The sequence below is a fragment of the Drosophila arizonae genome, chromosome 2 (assembly GCF_054131065.1).
Source record: "Drosophila arizonae isolate 15081-1271.41 chromosome 2, UAZ_ARI_1.0, whole genome shotgun sequence".
Taxonomy (NCBI): Eukaryota; Metazoa; Arthropoda; class Insecta; order Diptera; family Drosophilidae; genus Drosophila; species Drosophila arizonae.
In genome coordinates, this window is record NC_142922.1 from 26,907,912 (window position 1) to 26,927,201 (window position 19,290).

Sequence of the window (19,290 nt, forward strand, 5' to 3'; positions counted from 1 at the left end):
AAAAATAAAAAAAATAAAAAAATATATATGTACTCACGTATGAATATTTTTGAATTGAGAAAAAAGAACGCATAATTTTCACGCCTGTCTGTGAGACATCATACGCCTTGAATGCAGTAAAAGAAAATGCGAGCATAGTCAAAGAGAGAGGAGAAGAAGTGAGCTCGCTCTTCGTAAGATCTTTGCATATGCACACATATACACGGATACATTAAGGTATATGTATATGTGTATTTGGGGAAATATCGAGGGAAATTTCAAATGGCCCATGAAAAGTTGCGAAAGCGCTTTTCTTTTTTTTTTAATGGGAAATTTTACGAAATTAAAAATTATTCAATACTGCGTGCCACTGTATGAGTGAGTGAGTGCGTGTGTGTGTTGGTATGTTTGTGTGCAAGTGTGTGTGTGTGCGCCTTGCGTTATTTCTTGGGGTCGCTTTCTCGGCACCGCGACTTGGTCAGCATCAGTGTTCTCGGGGTTTCGACAGCGTATAGTGTGTTTGAAACGCTAAGGTTAGTTGCGGCTGCTGCCAGGATTTTTGCATTGGGAATATTAAAAATATACATAAATATATATTGGAAAGCTATATAATATAGTTTTAACAAAACTGCGTAGTTACAAAAAAAAATTCTACATACAAAATTCTGGATAAGTTAAAAAAGTGAAAAGTGCATTTGAAATGCATATTTCAAATTGCTATCTGAATAACCAAAACTTAACAAAAAAATTGTATATACTTTTATATATAATATACAAGAAATTCAGTTATTAAATGTGCATATGTATGTGTCTATAAATAAATTATTTAATATAAAAATAAAAATAATAAATCTGAACGAAGATTTAAAATTCAAAAAGTGCCCAAAAAGTTGCAAAAGCAAAGAAAATCGAAATTTATTGTTCTTAATTTTGTTATGCGAATTATGTAGTATAACAAATTTATGATATGAACGTTGTGAGAAAATTCGCTTATAAGGAATTTTGTAACTAAATCTGACAAAAATATCCGCCTCTATATGTGTATTTGTGTGAATGTCTATGAGTGGGTATGAGTGAACAATTTGCACACACACTCATATTCGAAAAGCTGCACACAAACACTCACACACGAGCCCATACACACATACACATATACATACATATGCACATACGCACAATTTTCACACACAACTGAATAGAAAAGCTGCCCCATAGTAGATTTCTATTCTATAAAATTAACTGCAGACAGACACCTGCCTGTCGCACATGCACACATACACAGATACATAGATAAATATACACAGATACTGACTGAGTAGAAACTTTAAAGATTTTATTTTTAACTCTACTTGAAACTTAGACGAGAAAGCTTTTCCCATTGAGCTTTTATGATCTCACGAACGAACATTTTGCTAATGGTAATTTATCCTTGAGTTTTTTTTTTGGCCATTTGTCAGAAATGTTCGAAAATTATTAGAGAGCAGATGTCGAGAAATAGCTATGAGTATATAATATATAAATATATATTTATATGTGGTATATATGTGCCACCCACACAACTTACGAATGTTCCGTTTTACCTATATATGAATAAGACACGGCCATACAAAATAATAACATATATAAATTCTATATTCTAGTAAAAATAGAAAATAATTAATTGAAGATTATCTTGATTCAATTGCCTTGTCAAACCCAAGTCTCTAGGACTTCGTTGATCGTTTCACTTAAGATTGAGTAATGTTATAGTCATTTGTCTGGCTGTTACTTAAAGCCTTGACATCTCCTTGCCATCTGAGATTAACCCCGTACAACTACAGCATCAATGACTTTGCCCTACTTATCGAACGACACAGAAACAGACATAACAATCTTACGTGTGTATAGGCAAACGCCTACACAAATTCTGACCCCAAAAAAGAAATGAGCTGAAAATGTTCAAATTGCAATCAGCGTGTATATATGTATATGTTCGTATACATATATATATAGATATATATTTGTATAAATACACAGACATTTGTTTGTGTTCACTTTGAAAAACTCTAGAATTACAGGCAGGCCAGGCCAAATGTCCAAAAAGCGCCAGCAACATTCTATATGTACATACATATATTGGACTGGATATATTCACATCCAAAAGTATATCAGATTTATTTTTAAACTCTTTGAAATTCGTTTAACAAATGGAATCGACATGTGAGAGAGAAAGGGAGAGAGCAATAGAGATCGTTCAGTTTTCTTTTGTGGGTGTCGAAAAATTCGTTAGCTTTAAAAAGTTTTCGGCAAAAGCAAATTCTGTTTACATTTCGTCTTTATATTTGAATATATGTGTATATGTGGCTATATATATATGTATATGATACCTATATATCATGTACCTCCAGCTATTCGACTGCAGCCTTATAAATTGCATTGGGTAAAGTAAACATTTTGTTTTCTTTATCTGGAGTGTATTTTAATGAGCTGTGAGAAAAGATTTTAACGCAACTGAATTGTTGAAAGATTTTAGATTTTAAATAAATATTGAAAATACTTATAAGATATCTGTTTAATAATTATATATTTTAAAATAACTATAGATATATTTTATATGTTACAAAACATTTAAAATAAATGTTTAGTTTTTTATTTTTGATTATAATTAAATAATTATAATTTCCAAAAAATATTTTTGTTTGCAGTGCCTTTTTCCGGTTTTCTTCCCTCCTAAGCAAATAACAAAAACACAAACACCATGGACGCCATCAAGAAGAAGATGCAAGCGATGAAGCTTGAGAAGGATAATGCCATTGATAAGGCAGATACCTGCGAGAATCAAGCTAAGGATGCCAACTCCCGCGCCGACAAACTCAATGAGGAGGTGCGCGACTTGGAGAAGAAATTTGTTCAGGTTGAGGTCGATTTGGTCACCGCCAAGGAGCAGCTGGAGAAGGCCAACACCGAATTGGAGGAGAAGGAGAAACTGTTGACCGCCACGGAATCCGAGGTAGCCACCTTGAACCGTAAGGTGCAACAGATTGAGGAGGATTTGGAGAAATCTGAGGAGCGCTCAACCACCGCACAACAGAAGCTGTTGGAGGCCACACAGTCGGCCGATGAGAACAACCGTATGTGCAAAGTATTGGAGAACCGTTCCCAGCAGGATGAGGAGCGTATGGATCAGTTGACCAACCAATTGAAGGAAGCTCGCATGCTCGCTGAGGATGCCGATACCAAGTCCGATGAGGTCTCCCGCAAGCTGGCCTTCGTTGAAGACGAACTCGAAGTGGCTGAGGATCGTGTCCGCTCCGGCGAATCCAAGATCATGGAGCTGGAGGAAGAACTGAAGGTTCATACAACACATCAAATCCTATTCCTAAGATACTATAAAACACTTTACCTTCAACATAGGTTGTCGGCAACTCGCTGAAATCTCTAGAAGTGTCCGAGGAGAAGGCCAACCAGCGCGTTGAGGAATTCAAGCGTGAGATGAAGACCTTGTCCATCAAGTTGAAGGAGGCCGAACAGCGCGCCGAACAGGCTGAGAAGCAAGTCAAGCGCCTGCAGAAGGAAGTCGACAGGCTAGAAGGTATGTCAATCTTTAATCGAAATATAATTCCCAACTATGTATATCTACTCAAACGAAATCGGTACGCCAATGAGATGCGCGTGCACCTGCCCTATACGATATACGATATACGATATGTAAATATCGCATTCAAGTTCTAAAAACTCAAATGCAGCTTCAACTAATGCGAACAGTCTATATCTACTTATATCTTATACTATAATGTACATATGTTGATTGTTGGTTATCCACAATAATACACGCTGCTTTTATTAATTGTACATATGTAATATAATTATAAAATAAACAACAAATGCTTTTTGCAGACCGTCTCTTCCATGAGAAAGAAAAATACAAAGCAATCTGCGACGATTTGGACCAGACATTTGCTGAACTTACTGGATATTAAAAACCAAACAAGAAAAACCAATTGCCAAACAGTTCCCATAATGACATACACACACACTGACATACGTCCAAACACACACATATACACGCACATACAGAGACACAAGCAAATGTATTCCCCTATCATATATTGCATTATTCATATTCCCTACTTTTGGACACTGTGCAGATCAGTCACAATTTACACTGTAAATAATTTGTATAGTCTTGTGGTTGCTCTACAACATACCACCCAGCCCTCAAGATACTATTACACTGTAAAAAAAAAAGAAACAGTTCCACTCTCTATATGCCAACTGTAGTTATTTATGCTTTCGAAACAACAGGTGATTTCCATTATCTTATATATATGTATCGAAAACAAAAACAAAATTAATTTCTGTTTAGTGCAAAGTTCTTTTCTTTTGTTTAATGTGGCATGTTCAATTGTCTTGCCTACCCAGACACAAAAAAAAAAAACAAGCCCAACTTTCGACTATACTATCTGTGCAGCGCCCTTGCTGCTCATATCTCATTATTTAGACTGCAGTTCGGATGGCTTATGCCAAGTCTCTACTTGACAGATGTTGAATACACACTCATGTAGCTCAGTTTTGGGTCATCATTGCACACGTAGAGATTCATGTTCCCGATCCCCACTCTATGAACCTGACTCAGACACAATACGCATTCCCTCTTATGTAATTTAAAAATACTAACTAAAAGAAATATATTTATATAAACGCTTGTCAACGGCGCAAAACTAATATGATATATTAACCAGGCACACTTATTTCTTACAGTGTATCACAGCCAACTGCTGGCAACGTGGCTCAAGATTTATGTTACTTGTGTTCAAATAAATGTTGCACTCTCTGTTTACTGTTTACCCGCGAATATTCTGTGACAATTATTAATATTCCATATCCATTATTCGTTTCACAGACGAGCTGGGCATCAACAAGGACAGGTACAAGTCTCTGGCCGACGAGATGGACTCCACATTCGCCGAATTGGCTGGCTACTAAACATGGCCTCTTGTCCGGACGATAGTAGAGAAAGAAGAAGAAGTGGAACTCAACTAAATGTAAACGATTATCATATTAATATCATTTTGCAAACCAAAACAGAAACAAAAACAAAATACCAAGAACAACATCCTTTGTGTATATCTTTAAATCAAATCTATTTCTAAATAAATAAATAATAACAACAACAACATCGACAACAACAGCAGCAACAACATGCACAAATATCTGAACTCAAGAATAATTTTTTGTATTTTTAAAGTCATGTTTTAAAAATATTAAGAACTCGAGCAGTAACTAACAATCCAAACGCTAGTAGCACGAGAAATAATTAATTAAAAATATATATACAGAGAATGAGAGACAAAGAGAGAGGCGAAGCGAGCTAGAGAGAGACCTAATATTTATCTATGCTGTTAAGAATGATGAATGGTTGAAAATTTGAAATTTTATAATATATTAAAGAAAAAACCCAGAAAATACGAAAAAAAAAACTATATAAAAAATTTATAAAAAATACAAAAAAAAATTATATGTTGATGTTTGCTTTGATGAGAACTTACAACTTATTTTCTTTGCATGGAACAGAGCTCTCAATTCTTTATTATGGGACAATTCACTTTTATTTGAATTAATCTTAAAGGGAAAGAGGTGCTAAAAGGTTTTGTAAATCTTAAGCAGAATCTAGGGGAATCCAAGGTCAATGCTTTCAAGGCCAGGGCCAGAGAGAGTTTTCGAATTTCCTAATCGAATGATACAGTTTTATATTAACATCTAAGAAGTCAGATGTTGATAAAGCCACATATTTTATTTAAAATTTAGACTGAATTTGGATTTCTACGTATAGCTTGAGAAACGTCTGCCGCAGCTATTCATAAGGTTTTGAAGCGATGCAAAACACGTTGGGAAAACCCCTTCATACAAATAAATAAATACAGAAAAAAAAAAAACCAAATGCGTCATCGAACCGGACCAAAGTCGAGAAGAGACCTTCGTTGCAACACGGTTAAACTGATGGCTAATAAGCAGTCAAAATAAGTCGCAATGAAAGTCAATTTGAGCATGTTGATCAGCTCAGGGCAACCGATCCAAAATAATTTCATATGTCTCTCGAGAGCAATTACTGTCATGTGGGCAGATCGAGAAACACGCTCCACGACTCACGGATGCTGGTCGCATTCATCTTGGACCGTTCGCCTCTAAAGTCATCAATGAGCGAGCGGCAAATCAATGGATTAATCAAGCTTTAATGATATGCAAACTGGCTCAAACCCAACTGCCATTTCTTTGAAAGCCAACTTTGTGGAAATGATTTTTGAATAGTCATGACAAACATAAATTATCAATAATTTTATAGCATAAGTCGAAATACAATTTTTTTATTTTAATAATCAAGCTGTAAACAAAATAACAGGTTACATAATTTTCAAAAATAAAACCTAAAATTCTATATTTATTTTATACTTAAAGTATTTTTATATAAATATGAGTCTTGGCTACAATTTACCAAAATAAAAAGGAAAAAAAAAAAACAATTTATTGAAAAAGTATGGGAAATTTAAATAAAGTAAAAGGCATTAACCATATATTTAAAAAGGTAATACCATAATTTGTATTAAAAAATACAACACAGTTGAAATAGCTCATATGACATCTATACTAAATGTAAATTTGATATCTAAACAAATTTTGGAAATTCCAAATAAGATTCGTATATTATATTTGAGCAGTTTTTCATTTATCAAGCTTTGAATAACTCTAAAATATTACTTATAACGTATTTTTTTTTGGCCAATTATAAAGACGATTTATGATCACTTATTGTATTAAAATCATACTTGAGATTCCTTCATATGAACAATTATTACCGTTTTAAGAGTAAATAAATAAGACTCAGTTGCCCAGTAGCCGACTTTTCGATAATAAGTAAGGTTAATTAATTTGTATTTACCAATAAACTGGAGTAAACAATTAAAACGCACTCGCATTGAGTTTAACAACAATGCCGAAAAAGGCGCCGCCGTCAAATAGACTTTAACAATACAAACAAACAGCGGCAAACCCAATGACTTACATTCGTGAAGAGCGTCGGAGAAAGTGAAATTTTGCATTTAACGCAGGTAAAAAAAAATAACTGAATAAAATAACCGCGCCATGGTCATGACAGAGCCAGCCCCAACCACAGCGCCAATTGAAACTCAGTCTCAGTCTCAGTTTGAGTTTGAGTGGCACAAGAAGCGGACGCGACTCTTAGAAACCGAAAGTGTTTTTCATTTTCTTTTTCGATTTTATTGCATATTGTATTTTTTGTGATTATTATTCGTTTGGAGTGTGAGTGGAATCTGTAAGCAAACATTACATGTCGGTAAAGAAACTAATGGTGTGTCGTCATGTCTGCATATGGCTCATATGTCTGGGCCTTTGCCCCGGGTTATGCAAGCCGGACGGCAGTGAAACTATGCAAAAATACGCAAATGAATCGCTGACGGACGGCTCCAGTTGGTCACAATTTCTCGAAGATTATGTGCTAAGGTGTGTGTGTGCGTGTTAGTTGGTGATTCAGGTGGATGATTATATTAAACTTGTGTCAATTTGTAGCCAGAGCAGCAGCCAACGTATGTCGAAGGATCTGGCTTATATGGGCGGCGATATGAGCGGACCCATTAATTATCATTCCTCGGCATATAAGCGACCGGGCAACAACATTTATATTACTCGCCGCATTGGTGAGGCGGTGGAGCTAGAGCCGCATCTTCGGGCGCCGGTAGAAAGCCAAGGCCCGATTGTCAATCCACAGTTTCGGCCCATGACAAACCAAATGTTGCACCAGCAGCAGCAACAACAACTACAGCAGCAGCAGCTACAACAGCGCCAGCAACCCGGTTTCTTGCAACAGCTCTTTGGTTTCGGTAACTCTGAGCCATCGCCGCCTCAGGCGCACCTGCGGCCGGTGCCGCTGCAGCAGCCATCGCCGCCCCATTCGCAACAGCAACAGCATTTGGCGGCACATGGCAATCCGCCCAACACATTCCGAGCCGTCTCTGAAAACGATTTGTATTTGCTGGGCGCCATCGAGAAGCTGGTCTATCGTGTTGGTAAGAAGAGAATAAATACAAATACATATAAATTAAACAGCTAGTTAGGATTATTGGAGATGTTTTAAATACTACATTTCTGTATATATATATCTATATTATTTATTAATATAGTATTAATAAATAAATATATATATATGTATATGTATATACAATATATACATATATCATAATTAAGCTGAGTCAAGCTGTTCAATGGTTATTTATTAAAATGATATTTAATAATTATATGTATGTGTAAGAATAAAATATTTATTTTATTTATGTTTTGATATGTTGTAAAAACTATGAGGAGCAGTCTCTTTGATCTTGTCATCCATCAATTTCTTCAGTTGTCAAGTACAAATATATCTTTATCACTCTATTTTTGTATGTTTTATATGAATGATTAAATATCATCTATGTATATATAATTTATTGTTCCCATAAAAATCCTTAAAGAACTTAGAATCCTCCTCACTGTATTTATTATTATTATTATTTCTTTAATCGTACAAATTTGTAAAAAAAAAAAAAAAAAATCAAGTAGAGTCTTTCATTTATAGAGTAACATTTTCAAGCTCTTCAATCAAATTTTATTATTCTTTGTCGCTCTTTTAAGATTATTTGGAAAGTCGCGTAAGGCGAACAGAACAATTGGTCTATTATCTAATGGCTGGCAATAATCAAAAGGAAGTCCGTGATCCTTGTCCAACGAATTTTACGCGGATCAGCGATAATTGCTATTATATTAATAGCCATCAGCAGGTGAACTGGAAGACGGCAAACACCGCTTGCAAGGGACTCTCAGCGCACCTGGCTGAATTTGAGAAGGTGTCAGAGAACGAGGAGATCATGGCCTATTTACTTAATCAGCCAACACATCGAGGCCGTGACTATTGGCTAGGTGGTCTCAATCCGGGTCTTTTGTGGATTTGGTCCAATTCCGCCAAGCCCGTCAATCCGAATACCAACCTCACCTCAATTGCAATGTCACAGAAGGCGGAAAATTCAACAGCCTCTAATCTGGTTGACAGCAGCAGCGAGGAGACCAAAGGTGACAGCGATATACTCAACAATACAGTCCAAATAGAGGGCAAGGGACGCTGCTTGCGCCTCAGCTACAACGCGGGCAAACACAGCTATGCATACTATGGACAAGAGTGCACATCCAGGCATTACTATATCTGCGAGTACGAAGACAAGACGCTGGACAATAAAATACAGAAGATAGCGCGGGATCTGAAGCTCTTCGACTAAATCTAAATTGAATCAATAACTTGCAATCGCAATACTGTCTGAGAATAATGTTGAATAACCACTCTTTGAGTTGTTCTCAATTTCAATGATGTATTACTATTTAAAGCCTTAGTCCGAATAGAGACTCTGAACAGGCTTGCGTAGCTATAGTTTAACATAAGCCATCGACAATTGTAAATTTTGAATGAATTTCTTAATTTAACAAAACATATTGTATTCATTATATATTTATACATATATTATATAAATAAAATAATTTATAACACATACTGTTCAAAGGATATACAGTTAAAGTACAAATTAAGGATACTTTGTTTTTGCACAGCAAAGCTTCAAGAAATTAAGGAAATATGTTCAAAACAAAAAATTTCGGCTGAGCCGATCGATAAACTTAATTTGTGCATGCTATAAGCAAAATTGTATACACAGAATAGAGCTGGGAGATCTTAACTAGCAGCCAATAATGACTTAGAGTCGCATTTAGTCGGGATACAAATAATCCTGCAATATGTTCTGGAAGGCTATTTTGATCTTTCCACGATCACGTCCATTCAGCTTCTGAATGTCGGGCAGCAGACTCATTAGAAACATGGCATCCGAATCGGTCTTGCAGTCGCACAGTTCAACCGAACCGGCTGTTGTCACTGCTGTTGATGAATTGCTCAACTCCAGACGCTGCGTTGGAGTCGCCATCTGGTGATGGGTGTGGGCGTGGGTGTGCGGCACATGCATATGACGCTGGCTCAGATAAGCACTGGTAGGAGCGGCCACAGCTGTCAGATTCTCATTATCTGTTGTGGATGCTGCTGTTGCTGCAGTGTTTCCAGCGACCATTGAATTAGCATGCGTTGTGGTGCTCACCATGTCCACGGCCTTGCTGCTGAAGGTTGGTCGTACAAACGAAATATTTGAATGAGTTTGCAAATTTGCAGCACTGACAGATGCCGCCACTGCGGTTGCTGCAGCGGCAGCAGCAACGCCTTGCAGCTCCTGGGAGCGAGAGCGCATTGAACGTGCCTCATCGTGGTAATTCCGTAGCTGTAAGCGATTCATGTGCTGCAGCCGGCTGCTACCGTTGCTGCTGCTACTGCTGCTAGCATGCTGTTGATAATGTTGAGTGTAGCGTTTCTCTAATGTGGATGTAGAACTGGGTGCCGCAGCGGTAGTTGACGCATCGTATGCTAACGAGCGCATTTCATGCTCATCAGGCTCATGATCGTGGTCATCCTCATCTTGATGATGAACGCGCTGCTCTTGCTCGGCTTCGTAGTCATCGACTGGTTCTTCGCACTCTGATTTGATGTCATTGTTGTCGAGCGTATGATTTTGAAAACGTGCCCTGTGCTCCTCATCAATTATTTCGTCAAGCTCCGAGTTGTTGTGGTCGTGCTCATCAAAATAGTCCAAATAATTGTCAAGCGGCTGCTGTTGCGGTGATTGCTGCGCCGAGTGAATAGTTCCATTGGGATTCACTTGCGCCGCATTGCTGGCATTGGTAGAACTTGCCGCTGTACAAGTATTAACCGCTCGCTCGCGCTGCATTCGACTTGAGAGGTTGCTGAGATGGGCCAGTGCATCTTGAACCTGCGTGTCTAACGATTTGGGCTGTTGATGTTTTTTACGCAAATATGGATGCAGAAAAAACATGCGATCAAAGTACGACCAGCATGGCGGAACTTTCTCTTCCAAATAATTGGTGTATTCGCGCCGAAATGAAATGCGCAGATTAGTCCATTTGGCTAAGCTAGCGCCGGGATTTTTCTCCAACTTCAGATCAACTTCACGCCAAAAGTTCTCCACGTACGGCCGGCAAAAGTAATATTTATGTCTCGGATTATAAATGGCCTCATCGCGTTGCACAATATCGATCAGCTTAAAGACCTCCTCGGTCAACCAGCGTGAGGAGCTCGCTGCACTTGCTGCACATGTGTTTGTTGAGACGAATTGGCTGGCGCTATAATCGCTCGCCATGTTAGACACTCCCTATGTGCAAACAGGGTCTATATACTGCTTACATTTAATGAATTGCAATTTTCCTCAAGTTTTATTGAGCTAATTTTTCGCAAAACATTTAATTGTTTTCACAGTTGCAAGTGAATGGCAAAACAGCTGCTGTCAACAGCGGTTCAGCTATCGATATTATATCTGTAGTATTTTGTTTTATCGCAGTTGGTATTATCAAAATATTAGTATCTAGTATATCAATAATAATATTATTAGTTACTATTAAATTAAATTAAGAGTGGCATATTTTTATAAAAGCATGGCTAAAACAGTTAACATTCTGTGAAAAATGTTGTAGAATATACTTATATTTTACTTATCAGTCATAGGGTGCAATGAAAATTCATTATAATTAATAACAATAATTCAGGAGGGAATTTAAACCTTTCAATTTGAGCACTCATTGAAAATCGAAATCATAATTCGAAAAACGGAGCTTTGCGCAGATCTGCAGTGTTGCATTATCCAGTTATCCAAGTTATTTACATATATCGATATCGATATTACCCAATGTGTATGTGGTGCGAGTGTTTTCGTTTTCTTTGCCCGTATTTGTTGTTAAATAAAAAAAGCTTGTGCCGAAGTCGCTTTCACACAAAGTGTAACAGTTAAATGGTTAAAATTGCACAGTAATAAACATTTAATTACTGCTTTTGCCTGGTACTTAAAACATTTGGTTAAGGTGGCACCAACACATAAAACTCGGCCAGACATTCATACTGCGCCGCCTCAAAGTGGAGAGCAGGCAAATTGAACAAATTGTTGTTTGTATAAAGAATATTGATATAAAGGCCATAGTAGATTAATGCGTTACCGTTACCGTTACCGGCGACATCGATATGGCAGTCAAGGTGCAGTTCGAAATTGGTCACACATCAAAGCTGCGCAACAAAAAACATCCGCTGGGCTTCACCCATGACTGGGAGATTTATGTGCAGGGCGTAAATAAGGCAGAAATAAGTGCATTCGTTGACAAGGTCGTCTTTATACTGCATAACTCTTTTCCCAAGCCAAAGCGTGGTAAGACTTAATATTTATATTGTTTTCAATTTGCGCGCCAAAATATCAATTATCTCTTTTTAGTGATCAAAGAGCCACCTTATGTCATACAGGAATCAGGCTATGCCGGCTTTATACTGCCCGTCGAAATATATTTTCGCAATAGAGACGAGCCAAAGCGCATTATGTACCAATATGATTTAGATCTGCAAAATTCCGGTCCACCTCGTCATCGTGTTGAAGTCAAAACTCATGTTTTTGAGGCTCCTTCAGAGGAGTTTCGCGCAAAATTGTTGCGTGGAGGCGGAGTGCCGGTGTTTGGTGCAAACGTTGCTGCCGCAAGCACTCTGAATCGAACGGTGTCACCTAGTGAACCACCAGGATCAGATTTAAACGTAGTCAAAGCGAAGGGTGGTAGCAGCAGCAGTATGGTAATCGAGTCGGGTTCCACTAAGAAACACAAGTCGCGTACCGATGAGGGCAAGGCTAGCACATTCTCAGCACTGTTTGGCTCGCCCATTACAAAAGGCAGTGCGTCTAGCGCTAATCTACCGGCAATAAGTGCATCCAAACACTCACCAGATGCTAAGGCACAAACGGGCTCTAGTGGCGGCAAGGTCGGTGCTCACGATAGTAAAGATAAGTCAAGTAAGGAGCGCGACAAGTCAAACAGTTCGGACAAACCACGTGACAAGGACAAAAAAGATCGACATGGTCGCGACAAAGAACGAAAATCCGGCAAATCCGAGAGCAGCAGCAGCAAACACGACAAAGACAAGGAGAAATCCAAAAAGGATAAATCCCGCGACAAGGATCGCGAACGAGAACGTAGTAGCAGCAGCACGCTTACTGCAGCTGCTAGTGCACTAGTCCGTCGCACTGTCAGCCCTAAGGCCGGTAGTAGAAGCGGCCTAGCCGAAATGAGTCCTAAAAAGCCCACGGACAGTGCATCTGGTACACCGAATGCCCGTTCCAAAGAACGTGACGAGCACAAGTCCACTGGGAAGTCTGAGTCAAAGGACAAAGAGCGCAGCTCAAACAAAAAGTCGAAAAAGGAGAAAAAAGACAAGGAACGTGAACGGGAAAGGGAAAAACAGCGGGAGGAGCGGGAAAAGGATAAGCGGTCGCTAAAGGACGAGCGTGGACACGGCGACAGTCCGGCCACTGGCAGTAGCAATAACATCCAAGCACAACAGGCACAGTCGCAACAATCTCAAGCCAGCTATGATTCTATGAAGGCCACCGGCAAAGGCACACCCAATTCGTTGGGCAGCAGCGCAAGTACTAGTAGTATGGCCTCTAGCATTGGTAAACGAACTTATGACAAGGATGAGCTGACGGTGCCGGCGCAAAAATCACCTGCTGCAACAACAAAGGTCGCCGAAAAAGTCGCCGAAGGCAAAAACGAGAAATCAACGAGCAGCAATAGCAATGGCACCGCGGACAAGAAATCGCACAAGCACAAGAAGAAGGATAAGAGCAAAGACAAAGAAAAGGATAAGGAGAAAGACAAGGATCGCAGCGAGCGCGATAAGGATAAAGATAAGGAGCGCGACAAGGACAAGCCCAAGGATCGCGAGAAGGATAAGTCACAGCAGCAACAGCCAAATGCATCGGATAAGTCGACAATAGTAGCAACAGCAGCGGCTGCAGGAACTACTGAAGCATCTCCGAAGACAGAACTGAGTGGTCAGCAGCAGGCTGAACCCAGCGTTGACAAATCAGCGTCGGTGACCAGCAAGAAAGAGAAACACAAAAAATCGAAAGATAAAACCGGCAGCAAAGAAGAGAAACGACAACGTGAGGCTGACAGTAAGCATAGCAATAAGCAGGGGTCGACACCCACATCTGGCTCAACAGCTGGAGCGGCACACACGCCAATTAAGGGATCAAGCAATTTGGATTTGAGTGACATGGACTCGGCACAGTCGGCTCCAGACTTGGCAGCCACCAGTGCCTTGGCGGCGGCAACAGCTGCAACACTGCAGCACTCAGACAGCTCAAACAGTAGCTTTCCTGATTTGCCAGCGAAGAGCAGTCAACAGAAGAGCTCAATGGGTGCGAAAAGCGGCCAGAATAGTGCAAAGGATACCAAAGCGACGGATAACGGGGGAAAAGAGCAAAAAGTCAAGTCAAAGCTAGCCGAAAAGTCAGAGAAGGCAGAAAAAATGGACAAGTCACCGGACGCCAAGGCAGAGAAGGTTGAAAAGGCGGAGCTTAAAGATGAAAAGAAACGCAATCGACGTAACTCACAAAACAGCAATAGCGGCAATAACAGCACCACCTTCATTGAGCCAGCACTGAAGTCAACAAAGAAAGAGCAGGCAGCAAGTAAATCTGCGCGCGAGAAGTCTAAGTCGCCGTCCCTGCGACAAGGGACAGCTGCAGCAGCAGCTGCAGCGTCAGCCAGCAGCAATAGCATCAACTCCTCGCCGAGTAGCCACAACAACAGCAACACTTGTCCAGCTATAAACAACAGCAATAGCAATAATAGCAGTCATTCACCTGCGGACACACTGAATCAACCGATGAGTGGAGCCGGCAACAGCACGCCTCTGCCCACAGAATATCTGAGCGAACTTCAGGAGCTGCATCACAAGATAATGACGTTGCAGGACAACGAAGAGCTGCAGCAGGTTGTCGAAATGATCGCTGCCACCGGCTGCTACGAGATCACGCACAAAACCTTTGACTTTGATCTATGCAAATTGGATCGGGGCACCGTGCAGCGGCTCCAAGAGTTCCTGGCGACGTCCGTATCGTGACACAAAATGGGATCAACGGGCACATCAGCGGCCACAGCAGCTTATAGCTAAGCAAGATGTACATTCATCATCTCTCATGCACTTAACCAAATAATCATTACAATTACAATTAGTTAAAGCAACAGAAATGCAATACGAATGTCCCTAAATTTTAGACACACCCCAAGTTCTATTGGCTACGTGTATATTGGTATTACGTTTTTCATGGCCATTTTTCTGGTTAGCTTATAAGTTTTTGATGAGTGCGGGTATTTCAAAAGCCTATGCCGTAAAGTATGCGATACTTTTTAAGCACACACAGACACACACACATACAGATAGACCCCACCCTTATAGTGCAAGGCTATCTTTTTAGAAATACTATATACAAAATTAATTTAGCAATCATAACTATAATGTCCCGTTTCCATCTTAATGTAGATTATCTTATTACCCTAGTTTCCTATTTGTTTATACCATGATGCTATTTCTTTTTCAATAAATATTTATTGATATATTTTTTTTTTGTATTTTTCTACAAATAAATTATTATTTCTAACATGTTTTTAAAACGCATGTGCAGTAAAATAAAAAACTTTTTTTTTTCAATAATAATAAAAGTATTGAGAAACGAATGAGAAGGCTCAATCCGTAGCAGTCAACCCAAAGTTAATATTCGTACTGTGTGCGATAAATAATTTATAGTTACTTATATAAATATAAGTATGCATATATTAATAAAATATAAAGGTTAAACATATATATATATATATATATATATACACATATATATATATATATATATATATACATATACACATATATTTATATACACAATGCAATACATTTTAACAGACCAGAAAATCGAACGTGCCATTGAAAATATTGACAACATAAAGAAACGTACAAGTGTTATTATAGCCCATTACTCTGACAACCCGTTTAAATATGGTTAACATGTTTCGTATTTGTTTGCCGATCTACCAAATAAATATATATATCTGCCTGTTAGGGTTTAATTCCAGGCGAGTGCAAGTTACAAATATCAATTCTTTTGCTAGTTATGTGCGGTTGGTTATTTACAAATACAATATTATTGAAAGATCCGTTCATCTGTATAAAGCAATACTTAATGCAATGCGGTTACGAATTTATGCATTTGTAATTAACGTAGTACGTATATGAATATAAGTGAATAGGCATGGTTTAAGAGAATATTCAAATAAAAATATAAACACAAAATACAAATTAATAAATACCTCTATAAAAATAATGACTGTATTTTTCAATATCAAAATATCTTAGACTGGATTAATTAAGGAACTATGCACAATGAGAGAGCTTCAAACGTAAAACATAAATTTTTGTGACAAGTGCTAAGTCTTTGGCACATGAATACAAACAAAATTTTTGTATTCTATATTAAGAGAGCTAATTTTAAATTGAATACGGCTTGTTATGCATTGACTAGGTCGGTCTTTAGTCTCTACAGTAGCAAAATTTGCGCAGCTCCGGATCACGCTCGTAAATACATCTCGCTTGCGATCCGTATTTGTTGACACGCGATATATCCGAGAGTTTGGCTGTGCATTCGAATGTCTGCAAATTGTAGGCCACACTCGCCTCATACAGCGCCTGGCCTGGTTGGGTAACAAGTTGCAGCTGATAGAACACCTCGTTCACTACGGTGTGACCGCTCATGTCGGCCAGAAAGCCGTCTTTGTCACTATTCGTTTTAAATTGCAAAAGTTCTTTGCGTGGCAGCAGTCGCAGCGCCCAGTTGACTTTCAGCAATTGCAGTGGTGCACAAAACTGACGCCTCTCAAGGGTTGCTGCATTGATTGTTTCTACTATGCTGTTGGCAGCTTTGAGAATAATGCCCTCATAACGGGTGTCGTTCAGCTCCAGTGGCTGCCAGTTAAGGCAGGCACACCAATGTGGTTCAATGTATGCATCCGCACATGATCGATTGCTAGGTATGCGCTCAAATAACGATATGGAACGTCCTCGCGCTTGTTCCGAGATGTGTATATTCTGACTAGTTTCCGTGTGGATATCATTGCTGAAGACATCGTAACTGCTGTCAGGCGTCTGGTAATTCAGCCCTGCTGATTGCATCTCTACGAACATAAAAGTTCATTACATTTTATAGAATAGGTTCAATTTCTAAAAAAACTTACGTATCAGATGCTTGAGAGTGGCATGCACATCGAAGGGCGTGACGAGGCGGTGCTCGTTTGCCAAAAAATTATTATACGCTTGTGGAAAGCGCTTCTTAAATGATTCGGGAAATGTAAAACTAAAGAAGGGTAGACGTTCCTCCTGTTTGCCTTGAAGAGTGGCGCGCACTTCTGCAAATCGGTTGCCATGATCAGCCATGAATATTAGGATAGTATCATCGAGCAGGGACTTCTCCTTGAGTGTCACCAGCCAATCGTGCACATCGTCGTCGGCAGCGCCGATAAGATTAATAGAATCGTGAGAGAGACCACCATGAAAGCTGAACACAAAGCGCGGAGAGTCACGATACTTTAGCATAAACTGTAAAACGAAAACGCCCCTTTAAGTGAATTATAATTGCATGAAGTTATATCTAAGAGACTCACATTTTTTGTATAGTCCAGCATGACAAGATGATCTGGCTGGGCACCAATACAGTTGGGCGCACTGCCACTCAGCATGTTCGAAGCTTGCATATAATATGTGCGCAAATAGTGATCCACGGGCTGGGATTCGAAGCCGTTCATGCGATATGTGAACGTGCCCACATATGGCAAGTCCTCATTGAATGAGGTCAAATAGCCGAGTCGCCTAAAATCCTGCCAAATCATGGGATATGCATCAACACTTCCTGAGCTGGAGATCCGTTTTCTTGTCTCCGGCAGCTCTAGTTCCGTGTAACCCGTGAGCAGAGGCACCAACGCCTGTGGAGTGCCATCGCCAACAATATTATAGCCTTGCAGTACAATGGCGCCTAGCTGTTGAGTTAAATAGGCATAGGTGCGCGGTAGCTTACGAATGAATGCGTTGCGGCTCAGGGAATCGAAACCAAACATCAATACATTGTAAAAGGGACTCGTCGGCACCTCCTGCAGCTGCGGTTGTTGTTGGGAATTGGCAATAACAATTTCAGCAGGTAATACAGCCACATTAGGTACTACGGGTCGTTGCACAGTGTCCCGTATTCCAAATGCCATGCCAAACCACTTCTCACCGCTGGACGCATGACAGGCAACACGAACAAAATCGCTATTTTGCAGTACATAGGGCTCCTTGATTCTATTTGTCCGTCCAAAGCGCGCAGTGTAGTCCGATTTGCGTATAATATCCGTGTACGAGCATGTTATATCGCCATGCACTGCCGTTATCTCGGGTTTCACAAAGCATATCGATTTCTACGGAATAATCGAATTTTTAAACATACACCAATTAAATTCGTTATAGTCAATCAGTAATTTTTTAAATACAAATCATTAAAAACAATTTCGGACTTTCATTGTAGATGATAACATGAAAAAGTCTCGAGGAGAAAATATCAACAATGCAAATATATACTCAAGTGCAATCAGTATTTACCTCACACATAACCCAATCCGGGCTTGTCCCGCAGTTTATTTTATCAACCGGCTTGTAGAATTTCATTATGTCGGGATTTTCCAGTGGCAAATGGGGTTGGCGACATTCCCCCTGATTCATGACAGATCGTATCGATCGCTCAATTATTTGACTGCAATGTTTCGCAAAGTTGAATAAACAACAAACGTAAATAAAGTGTAAGATATATGTTTTTCTGTATACATATGCATACATATGTATATTCATATACTTACATTTTAATGCTTTTATCTACATCCTCCGGCTCAGAGTTAAGCAACAGAAATGTGACGAACGTGACTAAAATTGTGCAAATTAGCACCAGCTTAACTACACCGCGACGTACAAAGCGCATTTTTATAATAGCAAAACAAATTAATTATTTTAAAAGAATTCGATAAGTATATTGCTCGGCAATATGCTGTATATAGCTACATCCTAAACTGGCACAGTTCGCTGATCGAAGCACTTTTAAGTGCAGATATGTCAAAGATTGTCTGCTGCATCAGTATTAATTGCTTTTTACTTTTTGCATTCTCTCCCAAGCCGAATTTTTGTTTAACCCCGCGTTATGGTGCCGAGCTGTCACACGATATCAAAAACTGTGAGACCAGATGGTTGAATTGATTTTTTATTTTCTTAGTATTTTTAAATGCATTCCATTTTAATAA

At 39.2% G+C, this 19,290-nt stretch overlaps 5 protein-coding genes across 6 annotated transcripts; 3 read left to right on the top strand and 2 right to left on the bottom strand.

Annotated features, from left to right (window-relative positions):
- Positions 1 to 355: 355 nt before the first annotated feature.
- Tm2 (tropomyosin 2) lies at positions 356 to 5,135 on the top strand. Of its 2 annotated transcripts, none has more exons than XM_018003304.2 (4): positions 356 to 512; positions 2,664 to 3,310; positions 3,373 to 3,550; positions 4,862 to 5,135. In XM_018003304.2, exons 2-4 carry the CDS (start codon positions 2,717 to 2,719, stop codon positions 4,942 to 4,944), a joined length of 855 nt encoding a protein of 284 aa, XP_017858793.1. In that variant the 5' UTR covers positions 356 to 512; positions 2,664 to 2,716; the 3' UTR covers positions 4,945 to 5,135. The 2 variants fall into 2 exon arrangements, with proteins under 2 accessions (XP_017858793.1, XP_017858802.1); XM_018003313.2 differs by lacking the exon at positions 4,862 to 5,135 and adding an exon at positions 3,856 to 4,064.
- A 510-nt stretch (positions 5,136 to 5,645) lies between these two features.
- On the top strand, positions 5,646 to 9,547 carry LOC108610867 (uncharacterized). Its single transcript, XM_018003233.2, has 3 exons — positions 5,646 to 7,476; positions 7,543 to 8,039; positions 8,641 to 9,547. The coding sequence occupies exons 1-3, from the start codon at positions 7,304 to 7,306 to the stop codon at positions 9,276 to 9,278; spliced, it is 1,308 nt and encodes a 435-aa protein (XP_017858722.1). The 5' UTR covers positions 5,646 to 7,303; the 3' UTR covers positions 9,279 to 9,547.
- On the bottom strand, positions 9,476 to 11,406 carry LOC108610769 (uncharacterized). The gene has a single exon (XM_018003062.2). It carries the CDS (start codon positions 11,247 to 11,249, stop codon positions 9,759 to 9,761), a length of 1,491 nt encoding a protein of 496 aa, XP_017858551.1. The 5' UTR covers positions 11,250 to 11,406; the 3' UTR covers positions 9,476 to 9,758.
- A 212-nt stretch (positions 11,407 to 11,618) lies between these two features.
- On the top strand, positions 11,619 to 15,542 carry ear (ENL/AF9-related super elongation complex transcription factor). The gene is made up of 2 exons (XM_018002986.2): positions 11,619 to 12,302; positions 12,366 to 15,542. Exons 1-2 carry the CDS (start codon positions 12,122 to 12,124, stop codon positions 15,044 to 15,046), a joined length of 2,862 nt encoding a protein of 953 aa, XP_017858475.1. The 5' UTR covers positions 11,619 to 12,121; the 3' UTR covers positions 15,047 to 15,542.
- A 739-nt stretch (positions 15,543 to 16,281) lies between these two features.
- LOC108610732 (uncharacterized) lies at positions 16,282 to 19,212 on the bottom strand. Its single transcript, XM_018003004.2, has 5 exons — positions 18,856 to 19,212; positions 18,602 to 18,752; positions 17,632 to 18,420; positions 17,206 to 17,566; positions 16,282 to 17,145 (listed from the first exon to the last, which is right to left on the bottom strand). Exons 1-5 carry the CDS (start codon positions 18,972 to 18,974, stop codon positions 16,505 to 16,507), a joined length of 2,061 nt encoding a protein of 686 aa, XP_017858493.1. The 5' UTR covers positions 18,975 to 19,212; the 3' UTR covers positions 16,282 to 16,504.
- Positions 19,213 to 19,290: the final 78 nt, after the last annotated feature.

What these genes read in the sequence shown, in the direction of transcription:
- Tm2 (XM_018003304.2), top strand. Translation starts at nt 2,717, where the DNA reads ATGGACGCCATCAAGAAGAAGATGCAAGCGATGAAGCTTGAGAAGGAT. An exon ending in AGCTGGAGGAAGAACTGAAG is followed by an intron (nt 3,311 to 3,372) that starts GTTCATACAACA and finishes CCTTCAACATAG; the next exon opens with GTTGTCGGCAACTCGCTGAA. An exon ending in GGAAGTCGACAGGCTAGAAG is followed by an intron (nt 3,551 to 4,861) that starts GTATGTCAATCT and finishes TTCGTTTCACAG; the next exon opens with ACGAGCTGGGCATCAACAAG.
- LOC108610867 (XM_018003233.2), top strand. Translation starts at nt 7,304, where the DNA reads ATGTCGGTAAAGAAACTAATGGTGTGTCGTCATGTCTGCATATGGCTC. An exon ending in CTCGAAGATTATGTGCTAAG is followed by an intron (nt 7,477 to 7,542) that starts GTGTGTGTGTGC and finishes GTCAATTTGTAG; the next exon opens with CCAGAGCAGCAGCCAACGTA. An exon ending in GAAGCTGGTCTATCGTGTTG is followed by an intron (nt 8,040 to 8,640) that starts GTAAGAAGAGAA and finishes CGCTCTTTTAAG; the next exon opens with ATTATTTGGAAAGTCGCGTA.
- LOC108610769 (XM_018003062.2), bottom strand. Translation starts at nt 11,249, where the DNA reads ATGGCGAGCGATTATAGCGCCAGCCAATTCGTCTCAACAAACACATGT.
- ear (XM_018002986.2), top strand. Translation starts at nt 12,122, where the DNA reads ATGGCAGTCAAGGTGCAGTTCGAAATTGGTCACACATCAAAGCTGCGC. An exon ending in TTTTCCCAAGCCAAAGCGTG is followed by an intron (nt 12,303 to 12,365) that starts GTAAGACTTAAT and finishes ATCTCTTTTTAG; the next exon opens with TGATCAAAGAGCCACCTTAT.
- LOC108610732 (XM_018003004.2), bottom strand. Translation starts at nt 18,974, where the DNA reads ATGCGCTTTGTACGTCGCGGTGTAGTTAAGCTGGTGCTAATTTGCACA. An exon ending in TGCTGGACTATACAAAAAAT is followed by an intron (nt 17,567 to 17,631) that starts GTGAGTCTCTTA and finishes TTCGTTTTACAG; the next exon opens with TTTATGCTAAAGTATCGTGA. An exon ending in CACTCTCAAGCATCTGATAC is followed by an intron (nt 17,146 to 17,205) that starts GTAAGTTTTTTT and finishes TTATGTTCGTAG; the next exon opens with AGATGCAATCAGCAGGGCTG.